Here is a 12,820-nt window from a genome sequence, read left to right as displayed (position 1 = left end):
ACACACACACACACACACAACCCCCTCTATTAGAGGGTCTAGTGTAATTTTTATGTCCAGATGCAGAGATTGAAGTTTTCCTTCATGAAAGCATAGGAAACATTTCCTGCATCTTAATCACACTTTAGCATTGCAAAATTGGAAAGCTGAGAGGAATTAGGGAAAAAAACTCTGTGTCACCCTTTTTTATTTATTTTGGAGGGATGGTTTCTGCTACTGCTCAGCTGTGACTCAAGCCAGTGGGTCATGTCAACAAAACACCAGGGAGCATTATAAAAGTGGAGCCATTGAGGCATGCAGGAAAGATAGTTGGCAGAATCTGACAAGCTTTGCTAAAAGACCAGCATTAGAAGATCGCAATGAGGAGTCTTCCAGTTCTCCTGTTATACCTGGCATTTTCTGCAGCCTACCCTCTGGACCCAGCAGCCACAGTTGGAAAACTGAGCATGGATCGTGTCCAGGTAATGTAGGAAGACAGGCTTCACTTCTGCAGGGCAGGCAGGCAAGCAGACAGGAGTACAGTGGATCAATTGGAGAAATGACCTTTTCCTTCCTGTTATTTTTTAATGAACTTAAATGGCTTGAATGAAGGGCAGTATCTAGGCATATTTAAGGGTCAAAGGACCATAGTTTAAAACAAGTAAGTAGGAAGCTTTCTGTTTATGTTAAAAACATTTAGCTGATAATATTTCTCTTGGAAAAGGCAAAAGTCTTATGGAGATAGATGTTCATCTCGATCCTCTCCATGGAGAGGTCTATACTATTAAGGGATGTGGAAAATTAAGGAAATTGTCTAGATAAATTCACCTGAAAGCCACCCAATTAAATCCAAAGTGTTCTTTTTCTTTCTTTATTTAATACACTTTACTTTTCTTTGTGTAGTAAACCCATTCACTGTGAAGTTTAAAAGTCAGTTATGAAGAAAAAACAATGGAAATGAATGCTTAATTGAAGAATAAAGTGATAGTATACAATCAATTCACTTTCATTTGGAAAAGCTAGAGGAAATACTTCAAATGGGTTGAGATACAAGCAATAGAATAACATTATTTCAACGATACTAACAATATTATTAGTACTATCTTTTTTAATTACTTAAACCTGTGGTTTCATTAGTGTAAGAATTTCTAGTGTGAAAATTCTCTTCATTGATATAAACTGACAATTTATCTATAATTATAGTTTTAGAGAGTTGCCTGAGGCACCGAGAAATTAAGTGGTTTATCCTTATTTAAACAGCCAGTGTGTGTCAGGGCAGTATTTGAATCCAAGTCTTCATGGCTCCAAGGCTGGCTTTTTATCCATTATGCCATGCTATTTCTTATTGTTAATAGTAATACCTGGTAAAAAAAAATCTTAGGAGTGACTAAATAATTATACTTCTTATCCCACTAGAAATACCTGGAAGACTTCTACCACCTTGAAAAAAATGTGAATCAGTTTGTTCGTATGAAGAGCAGTAGCCCTGTCGTTGCAAAAATACGAGAGATGCAAAGGTTCTTAGGCTTGAAGGTGACTGGGAATTTGGATGATGATACTATGGAGATGATGAAGAAGCCCAGATGTGGATTTCCTGATGTTTCTTCTTATGCTTTCTTTCCCTATATGTCTAAATGGAAAAAAAATGAGGTTACGTACAGGTAATGTTTGGTGCAGAGGTTTCTTGGAGTCTTAACTTCATCATTTACTTCTGATATGAAAAGTAATGATTGTGGGTTAATTTTCTTCATTCTTTAATAAAGGATTGTGAACTACACAACTGATATGAAACAAACTGATGTAGACACTGCCATAGAGAGAGCTCTGAAAGTCTGGAGTGATGTTACTCCCCTCACATTCACCAGGCTCGATGAAGGAGAGGCTGACATAATGATCTCTTTTGCTGTAAAAGGTAAAAAACAAGATTCTCCCCTCCCTTTCTTCCATTCTCCTGCCTTCTTTCCACAGTAGAAAGAATCCTGCATTCAAACCAGAGGGTTTAGATTTCAATTCTTGGATCTGCCAATTATTATGTGTATGATCTGGAGCCAGTCACTTAAATTCACTGGAAATCAATTTCCTCATTTATAAAATGAGGGGGTTAGATTTAATTCAACAACTGGTAGACAGCATAGTAAGATGGGAAGCTCACTAGGTCTGGAGTAAATTTGAGCAGGGCTCAAATTCTGCCTCTGATGCTTCCTATGTGAACCTAGGCAACTTACCTATCCTTGCTGGGTCTCAGCTTCTTCATCTATTAAAAAAAATGGGAGGGGGGGTTGAACTAGATGGTCCCTGAGGTCTGTTCCAATGATAAAATCTAGGATAAAATCTGATCAATAAGTATTTATTTAATGCCTATCGTGGACTTGACAATGGGGTAGGTGCTGGAGAAACAAAGTAAAAAACAGAACAGTATGCAAAATACACCCTAACAGAAATATACAGTCATTTACATTGGGGTTGGGAACTAACAATGGGGACATTCTATAAACACCTCTCCTTGGAGGTAGCATGTAAACTGAGTTTTGAAAACACGACTTTTAAAGTCCTTTTCAGCTCTAAATCTATGATCCTATGAACCCATGCCAGCCTGGAAAGTAGCTGCACTTTAAAAAAAAAAAAGACAAATAGAAAAGAATCTTGTCTGGCAAGGGGATTTGCCAGAGGAGAGGAAGCCAGTTAAAAGGCAAATAACCATGTGTTCTAACCAATGTGATATAATTGTTTCCAAGGCTTCTGAGGGAAAAACACTGTCAAAAAAAAAAGATGGCTTTTTTTCTCTTAGATCATGGAGATTTTCTACCCTTTGATGGACCTGGGGGAGTCTTGGGTCATGCCTATCCACCTGGGCCTAAGATTAATGGAGATGTTCACCTGGATGATGATGAAAAATGGACAGAAGATAAGAGTGGTAGGTTAAAATTACCTTAGGGTGGTTTTTAATAAAAATGATGATTAACTAGAATGCTCTGGAAATGGAATGACCTTGTTAGTTGCATTTTTAGGAGTTGATTAGAAAATTTTTTGTTTTATATCATCATTGTTGACTCTAAAAAGCATATTAATTCACCTTTCTGCTTATAGTGAGCATAGTAAGAACTTTATCTAATGATTCAGAATCAGGACCTGATTTTAGATCCAAGATTTGACTCTTGCTACCTATGTGACTTTGGACAAGTCTTTTTTTTTTTTTTTAAGCTAGGCAATGGGGTTAAGTGACTTGCCCAGGGTCACACAGCTAGTACGTGTTATGTGTCTGAGGCCAGATTTGAACTCAGGTCCTCCTGAATCCAGGGCTGATGCTCTATCCACTGCACCACCTAGCTGCCCCTGGACAAGTTTTTAAAAGTCTCTAGGACTCAGTTTCTTCATCTGAAAAATGGGCATATTGGACTAGTTGTTCTCTAAGGTGCTCTCTAGCCCTATATCTATGATCTCATCATCTTGAAGATTATAATTATCAGTGGCAATTTCTAGAATATTATAGATGTAGAAGGCATAATATAGTAAATTGAATCTTGCTTACCTAAAGGCAGAGCTAGGAGGTTCTTCTGACTAAATCCCCAGCCAGAGGGATTGGGTGAGAATTCCACTTAGTGGAATTTTGATTAATTGAGATTTCACTATATCTAAGCTCAGGCACTCTTTTATGGTATCTTCGGAATATTCCAGTTCCAAAATATGGTATCTATGCTTCAGTGTTTATATTCTTTACTAAATTATATATGTCTCAGAGCACTCTTGCAAGGTTGAAAATGAACCATATTCTAAGTGTTCACTAATAATGGAAATGGTTATTGTGATAGAAATGAAAACAAAAATAAACACTTTATTGAGAGAATGACGTTGAAGTGGACACTAAATAAAAACTTTCAGACTAGATTGGGTCAACTAGCCCTAGAAAGGGCAAAGAGTCATCTAGATTGAGATTGGAGCTTCCATTTTGGTCATGAATAGCATGAACTCAACAGATAAACATAAATAATATATGTGTTTACTGTTTGGATAATTCAAAGACTAGTGTTTTGGTCACTGAAAATTGATGATTTCCCACCAGGAGTCAATTTATTCCTTGCTGTTGCTCATGAATTTGGCCATTCGCTGGGTCTCGCACATTCTAGTGATACCAGAGCTCTGATGTACCCAGTCTACGACATAAACACAGACCTCACTAAGTTCCGCCTTTCTCAGGATGATATTGATGGCATTCAGTCTCTCTATGGTGAGTGCAGAAATGAGTTCAATTTTTTTCTAAGGGGTTCTTCGATTTATCTCTCTGTTTGTCTGTCTATCAACAAGCATTTACTAAAGAATGACTACATGCCAGGCATTATGCTAAATGCTGGGATTACAAAGAAAAAGAAATAGTCCCTGCCCTCAAGGAGTTTATACTCTAATAAGGAAAACAACATATATGAATCAGTACATACAAGATAAATAGGAAATGTATGGGAGTCTTAGAGGGGGAAGCACTATAAGCTGTGGGGACCAGCAAAGACCTTCTAGAGGAGGTGAAAGCTCATGAGCTGAATCTCAAAGGAAGCTATGTCTTCTAACAGGCAGAGATGAGGAATCCTGGGGAAAATGTAACTATGATGAAATGTGTTTAAGCTAAGCACACTGCGAATGTATTGAAAGCATAATCCTTCAAGGAGGCACTAAAAGTCTCTGCATTCACATTCTCATTCACTTCCTTTTTTCTCCCAAAATTTCCCTCTAGGATATCCATCAGTACCACCTACCACATCTACAGAAAACGAGACACTTGAAAAGGACCCAGCAACTTGTGACCCAAACATGTCTTTTGATGCAGTGAGCACTCTTCGGGGAGAAATGTTGTTCTTTAAAGACAAGTAAGATCAGATGAAACGTTTCCCTTCACCTAGTTCTTAGAATTGTTAAACTAAGAAAAGAAAAACAAAGCAGAACAAAACCAAATCTGAACACTAATTTCTGAACATTCAATACCGGAATTTTTCCTCTAGACAGTCAACAAATCCAGATCTGGTCTGCATTCCCTAGATAGTCTCTCTCTTTCTAAATGATGAGCATCATGTTTTCGGACTTGAATGTGACTGATGTTGGCTCAAGATAGTTGCATCCAGGGTCAACCTATGTCCTCTGACCCCAAGAACAGTACAGATGTCTTGCCGCTGGAGTCTCATCCAGCCACATTGATTTATTCTGACTGATCTATAGATCCGTAGTGACATTTGTACATCTGCCCAAAGAAATGCTAAGTGGCCAAATTTTAAAATACACCCTACTAATAAATCAACATGTAGCCATATTTGCCTTCCACAGGTCAGATACAAAGTGCACACAGCCCCATCACCCTATGGAGGGCAGCCCACTACAGGTTCTCAAGGTAGATTAAGAGTGGGTTACAGAGAGGCTAGATAGAGAGACTCTGCAGAGTTGTTTAGCCCCCACATTTCTCCCGTAGCACAAGGGGTGTCCTAGACGAGCTGGTGCCATTATTGATCAACCCTTCTCTAACCTACTATAGGAGCAGCATGGATAATGTGAGCACTGGTCAGGGTATGAAGGCACTTAGCAGGAGAGAGAATACCTGTGAGAAAAGGGGATTGAGGAGAAAGTTCTTCTGACCACCCAATAGGAGAGCCCTCCCTCTCCATACCCTCACTCCCCATCTCCCCCTTCCTCAGATAAGGTGGCTGGTAATCTCTCAAATATCTAAAACTAATGGGATGTTTGATGTGTGGAATTCTTTTAAAACTGGTTTCAGGTACTTTTGGCGGAAGTCCACCAACAGTATAGAGCCGACACTCTGTTTGCTGTCTGCTTATTGGCCCTCTCTTCCATCGGGTTTTGATGCTGCCTATGAACTCACTACCAAGGACACGGTTTTTGTTTTTAAAGGTAATTATTGGACAGTCATTTCTTTAACTAATTGGGGTAAATCCTAATAAGACTTGGATTTTCCTTACTTTATCAAATCATTTTTATCCATCGGTACATAACATAGCAGTTCTAATGCCTAAATGATGTGGGAGATTACAAATCATAGGGCTGAGAGGTGGAAAGGATCTTTAATCAAACTCAACGTTTCCAAAAAGGAAACTGAGGCCTGGGGATGGTAAGTGACTTGCCCTACTCTGGGTCCTCTGACTCTAGACCTAATGGTTTTTGACTCTCTATGAAACACATTCTTTCCTGAGAATTATAAGGAAACACAATATCTGCTGGAACATGATTTAAATATCACTTCTTGAAGTTACTATTTTTTTTAAAGAATCCAAAATTACAACTTTCTATCTCAAAATTGCCCTTCTTTGCTTAAGCATGCGAAATAATAGATTACAAATTCATTTAATAAGATGCCCGATAAGGCAGGTAGGTAGTATAGTGGATACAGTACTATGCTTGGAGTCAGGAAGACTCAAGTTCAAATCTGGCCACTGGAACTGCTTAATAGTTGTGTGATCTTGGGCAAATCACTTAACTTCTGTTTGCCTCAGTTTCCTCAACTATAAAATGGAGATAATAATATTAATAATACTTGCCTTCCAGGGTGGAGGAGGATCAATTTGTAAAGTGCTAAGTACCAAGTCTGGTTTATTTTGTTGTTTTTCAATTGTGTCCAACTCTTTGTGACCCCATTTGGAGTTTTCTTGGCAAAGATACTGAAGCAGTTTGCTATTTCCTTCTCCAGTTCATTTTATAGATTAGGAAACTGAGGCAAACAGGGTTAAATGACTTGTCCAGGGTCACATATTAGTATGTGTCTGAGGCCAGATTTGAACTCAGAAAGATGAGCCTTCCTGATTTCAGGCCCAGCACTGTAACTACTGTGTAAATAGTAGATTCTGTATTAATGTTAGCTAATGTTATTAGTGTTAAATATTATTTTCAAACTTCATACAAAGGCTTGTGTTTTCTTTTTAGCTACTGTAAAACCATAACATTTCATGACACTTAAGACTTCTAAGATTTTCACATACATGTTTTCATTTGATCTTCAAAACAAGAATAGGGATAAGTATGACTGTCCCCATTTCACAGATGAGGAAACTCAGATATAGAGAGAGATCAAAATGACTCAAATAAGTTACCCAGCCACTCAGGGGAAGAGCAAGAATTAAATTCCAAGTCTCCTGACTCAACTTTTTTTTTTCTATGCTATTTCTTCATCAAAATGTACTTCTAAAATGAAATAACAGTAAAGAACTTTGACCTCTCTCTCACTCAAAGCTGCTATGGATTTTTCTTCATAGAAAGCAAGTTCTGGGCTGTCAGAGGAAGTGACATCCAGCCAGGTTACCCGAGAGATATCTATACTCTGGGCTTTCCACGAACCGTAAAGAAGATTGATGCAGCATTTTTCCACAAAGAAAAACAAAAAACATATTTCTTTGTGAATGACATTTACTGGAGGTAAGACACAACTTGAACATATTACTATGAAGTTTAAAGAGCTACACTATTATTTCCCACCCCCACCCCCCAGTCCTTCAGTGAAGTCCTACCCTGGTACCTCATTATGGTGTAGAAATTACTCCCTTTTGGAGATCTAATAGGGTAGCTAGGAGACAAAGTGGTGAGTGCAAATGAGGCTTTAGACACTTGCTAGCTGTGTGATCCTGGACAAGTCACTTAACCCTCTTTTTTCAGTTTCCTTATCTGTAAAATGAGCTAGAGAAGGAAATGGCAAACCACTCCAGTATCTTTGCCAAGCAAACCCCAAATGGGGTCATAAAGAGTCAGGAAAACAGGGAATCTAGCCAATCAAGTGTAAGTTTTTACTTTATTACAAAACCTTGAATTTATCATAAAAATTCTTATGCTTCCATCGTGCACTGTTCTTGTTTAGTTTCTATATTGAATAGACATATTTCACATATGCTTACCTGTGCCTTGCCTGGAATTCCCTCCTTTTTTCTTCTTTCCTTTCAAAACTATGCCAATTCTTCAAGTCTGCTTCCACAATCCCCACCATGCCTTCCCAGATCGCGATCAGTCTCCCTCTCCTTTTAACTACTGCTGTACTGACAGTCCCCACCACTCAATTTAGCACTTGATTCTATACCGATTTGTACTGCCAACACTTATTTGTGTGTGTGTGTGTGTGTGTGTGTGTCTCCCTAATTAGGCAATAACATACTTGAGGGAAAGGAACATGTCTTGTCCATCTGTGTCTGAAGGTGCCTACCCCAGGGCTGAGCACATAGCTAGTGTTCAATAAATTCTCTTTTGATTAATTGAAGGACAATCTATGTTCTCTGTAAGGGCTGCTCTTTCTTAAAAGCAAAACAAAATGGAAGTAAATAAAGTGCTTCACATAGACATTCATATTTATCATCATTGTCAGCCTCTGAGAAAGAGAGGAAATGATACTCATTTCACAATAAAGAAAGCCAAGGAAGGTAGTGGGGGGCAGTGGCTAAATAAATGTTCTGTTCGTGTAAATGAAATCCCAGCAAACCTACTAGGGATTAGTCAATGGGCCCAAGGTGCATTTACTGTGCTTATCCTCACCTTTCTAGTACCACTTCCCCAGAACCTACCCCTTTTATTTGATCTGTGACTTTCATAGGAAACACATCAAAAGGTAAATGGATAGCAGAGGTGAATCATACACTTACTTCTGATATATCACCAATCATTGTAAATATATTTATTTTCCTTTTATACTGCAGACAGTTGCCTCTATTCTACACTTCACATTGTATGTGGACATGGTAGATTTGCCATGTAGATTTACTTTAGACAAGTGCTTGTGCTTTCTTGGCCCAGACTAGGAATTAATTTCTAGATTGTCACCTACCAGAAATTTTGCTGATATACAATGTCACTGGGCCAGGCTGGTGCTATCCATACATTTACAGTTCAGTACAAGAATTACTGATTGACAGCTCAACTAGGCTCTGACCAGAGAAAGAGACACTAAAGAATAATGTATTTGTCCTCCTCCTTCTCTTTGATGATTCAATACACACACACACACACACACACACACACACACACACACACATATCCTAGGCAGTAGTCTACGTTTACAAAACCCCAGAAATTCCCCAGCAAGAGGAGTTATAACTTTTCTCAGACTGTCACACTCCTCACCTGGCAAATTGATATTGATGGGGAGAGGTAGAAATCTGAGTACTTCCAACTGGAACTCAAAAATCCCTGAATGAGACAATGCTCTGAAATGCGTATTTTATTATAATAGCATACTTACCACATCTTCCTTAGAAGGAGCTGTGTTGTCATGGTCCAATCCAGGACTATACTTTCGTTTCTTTCTGTTAAAATTGTTTTCTCCCTCTACTGCCCCACCGCCAATCTGGAGCTCCTTTCTGCTTCTAATAATTGGAGGTGGTTGATTAAAGGTGGGTTGATGATGGTATTTGGTAGGGCTTGTGGGCAGTACAGACCCATAGGCAGGATGCAACAATTGCTTTAAATCTCCATTTAGAAACCTTAAATTTACTGTGTAAATTTAAACTTGCAAATCTAAGAAAGTTACACAGGACAAATAAAATATTTTGAGGCCTAGAATTATTTGACATTTCTTTTCAAGACTGTTAAACATTTAAACAGGATGACCCACCTAGTCAGTTGGCAGGGCTAAAATATAAAACCAGTCATTTGTGAATTGAACATTAAAAGAAAAGAGCCTGTCCCCAGAGGCTACATTGAATGCTTATTTAGGAAAAATTAAAACTGAAGAATATAGCAAAAGACTGCTGGAAATAGACCCGGGAAAAGCTTCAAATGTTTGACTTCTTATATGGCAATCTAAATAAATTCAGCAGAATGCGCTGGCCTGTGCCACTAGGATGTGTCTTCAGCCTCACTAGGATAATCAAGCAATCAGTCAATAGATACTGATTAAGAAAATCAAACCAAATTGAACCATTCCCTGCCTTCAAGGATCTTACATTCTAATCTTTATTCATTTTGTTTTGATTAGGTATGATGAAAAGAGACATGCCATGGACCATGGCTATCCCAGACAGATAGCAACTGATTTTCCAGGAGTTGACGAGAAGGTCGATGCTGTTTTTGAGGCATTTGGTAAGATATTAGAGATTTCAACAATGACAAGGCATGTGCATTTTTATTATAGCAGGAGGGTTTTAAATATTTTCTACTTGATTCAACTTCTGGCTAGACTGTGGCACTTTCTGCAAATTTAAAATGTGGTAGAAAATTAAAGCAGTTAAGTCATAACTCAGACCATCTTCTCCAACTTTTCCCCACCTCTCACCAACAGTTTTGATGCAATTAAGTTTCTATTTGAGACAATAGTATTGGGGGGGTACAGTGTAATCTTAATTATGCTGATAATTGTAACAATTTTAAATGCCATTTTGCATGCAGACAAAAATATAATGCTTTCTCACTAATTCATGTATTGAGTTGCTATGTTTTGTATTCTTTTGTGGGTATACAAATACAGGAAAGTCTTCATTATAGTGATTTTTTTGAAAAAAAAAAAAGGAACCATGAAAGATCAATTAAGCGATGCAGTGGATAGAGCACTGGGCCTGGAATTAGGGAGATCTGAGTCCAAAACCAGTCTTAGACATATACTGGCTGGTTGACTCTGGGCAAGTCACTGAACTTTTGTTTGTCTTAGCTTCTTCATCTGTAAGATGAGGATATTAACAGTACCCACCTCACATGGTTGTGGTGAGAATCAAATGAGATAATATCAATAAAGTGCTTGTCACAATGTCTAGCACATACTAGGTACTTAAAAATGCTTATTCCTTTCCCTTGCATGGAATTTTCCAAGAAAAAAGCAAGATGAATTTAGAGTCAGGAAATTTTAGTTTAAATATAGTCCTGATGCTTACCAATTGTGTGATATTGAGGAAGAGGCAATGTCTCTGGATTTTAGTCTCCTCTTTTGTTCCATGAGGGAAGGTATTGGATGAGATTATTTCTAAAATCTCTTCCAGCTCTAATTCCTATGATGCTACGGTTTAATAATTCAATTCAACAAAAACTTATCAGAAGGATTGAGAAAATCTCCTCTTTGAGCATTAGGAGAAAGGGAAGCAAAGAGACAAAAATTCTAGTACCAATTTTGAGAATAATGTCTGATTCTGGGTTATGTATATTCTCTAAGTTTTTGTTTGTTAGAAAAAAAAGCTAATTGTTTCCCTTGCTTTTACTTCCAGGGTTCTTCTATTTCTTCAGCGGATCCTCCCAGATTGAATTTGATCCTAATGCTCAGATGGTGACCAGAACCCTGAAGAGTAACAGCTGGTTTAATTGTGAAGAGAGACTGTCATAAAATGAGGGCATTGTCAAAGCCCTCTTCACTAAAGCTGTTGAGGATGAAAATGGTTCATTTTCTGATGAATGTGCAAGGACCAGGGGAAAATACAAGCCTGATATCTGTGCCTTAAAAGTGTGTTAATTTATTGTGTCATATCAAGTTGAGCCATATTTCTCCTTTTTTCTCTTTTTTTACCTTTGCTAGGTTTCCGCTGATACAGAGGAAAACACTAATGTGCAATAGACAGGAGAATGTGCCTTAATAAGTTATTGTTTGTTATTCAATAAAGATTTCTACCTATAATTTACTTTGATTGGTTTGAAAATTAATCATTTCACAGAATTGCAAAATTTCAGATTTGGAAGGGATTTCAGAGGCCTTCTAGGCCAAAACATACCTAGGAAGTGATCCTGACTACAAGGTATCTTCAAACAGCCACCAAACCTTTGCCTGAAGACCTCTAGTCAGGGAGCCTACTAGCTTTTAAGGAAGCCCATTATATTTTTGAATAGCTCTAACCAATAGGAGATTGTGAAGGTAGATGATAATAGCTGATAATATTCAATACGTGTATGATGGTTTAAGATTTGCAAATCACTTTACATATGCTGGGCAGCTAGGTGCCACAGTGGATAGAGTGCTAGGCCTGGAGTCAGGAAGACTCACCTTCTTTAAGTAATTAATTTATTTTTAGTTTTCAACATTCACTTCCATAAGATTTTGAGTTTTTAATTTTCTCCCCCCCCACCAAGATGGCGTGCAATCTGACATAGGCTCTACATATACATTCCTATTAAGCATATTTTCACATTAGTCATGTTGTAAAGAAGAATTAGAATCAATATAAGGACCCACAAGAAAGAAGAAACAAAACAACAACAAAAAAAGAGAGCATATAGCATGCTTTTTTTTTTTTTTTGGCTATTGGGGTTAACTGACTTGCCCAGGGTCTCACAGCTAGTAAGTGTGTCAAGTGTTTGGTCTGAGGCCAGATTTGAACTCAGGTTCTCCTGACTTTAGGGCCAGTGCTCTATCCACTGCGCCACCTAGCTGCCCTATAGCATGCTTTGATCTGCATTCAGACTCCATAGTTCTTTCTCTGGATGTGGACAGCATTTTCCATCATGAAGACACATCTTCTTGAGTTCAAATCCAGCTTCAGAAACTTACTATGTGACTGTGGGCAAGTCACTTAAACTTGTCTAGCTCAGTTCCCTCATCTGTAAAATGAGCTGGAGAAGGAAATGGCAAACCACTGCAGTATCTTTGCAAAGAAAATCCCAAATGGGATGACAAAGGGTTGAACATGATTGAAAAATGATCAAACAACAAACAATAATTACATATGTATATATATTTGATCTTCACAACAACGCTGGGAGGTGGTTATTATTATTATCTCCATTTCATAAATAAGGAAACTGAGGCAAACAGGTTAAGTGACTTGACTAGGTCCACATAGTAAGTGTCTTAGGCTGAAGATCTTCCTGCCTCCAAGGCCAGTTCTATATCTACTGTACCATTTAATCTAGGGGCCTCTATAAAATGGGATAATAATAGCAGCTACCTGTCAGAGTTACTGTT

General features: G+C 38.1%; 1 protein-coding gene across 1 annotated transcript; it reads left to right on the top strand.

Moving 5' to 3' along the window:
• Window positions 1–318: 318 nt before the first annotated feature.
• LOC110214977 (stromelysin-1-like) lies at window positions 319–11,519 on the top strand. The gene is made up of 10 exons (XM_020996147.1): window positions 319–461; window positions 1,396–1,640; window positions 1,743–1,891; window positions 2,768–2,893; window positions 4,040–4,204; window positions 4,703–4,835; window positions 5,732–5,865; window positions 7,221–7,380; window positions 9,920–10,023; window positions 11,136–11,519. The coding sequence occupies exons 1-10, from the start codon at window positions 360–362 to the stop codon at window positions 11,249–11,251; spliced, it is 1,434 nt and encodes a 477-aa protein (XP_020851806.1). The 5' UTR covers window positions 319–359; the 3' UTR covers window positions 11,252–11,519.
• The last annotated feature ends 1,301 nt before the right edge of the window (window positions 11,520–12,820 follow it).

The sequence above is a fragment of the Phascolarctos cinereus genome, unplaced genomic scaffold (assembly GCF_003287225.1).
Source record: "Phascolarctos cinereus isolate Bilbo 61053 unplaced genomic scaffold, phaCin_HiC Scaffold_726;HRSCAF=1367, whole genome shotgun sequence".
In the NCBI taxonomy this organism is placed as follows: Eukaryota; Metazoa; Chordata; class Mammalia; order Diprotodontia; family Phascolarctidae; genus Phascolarctos; species Phascolarctos cinereus.
Note: the sequence above shows the minus strand (reverse complement) of the source record. Positions and strands in the feature narration are given on the sequence as shown.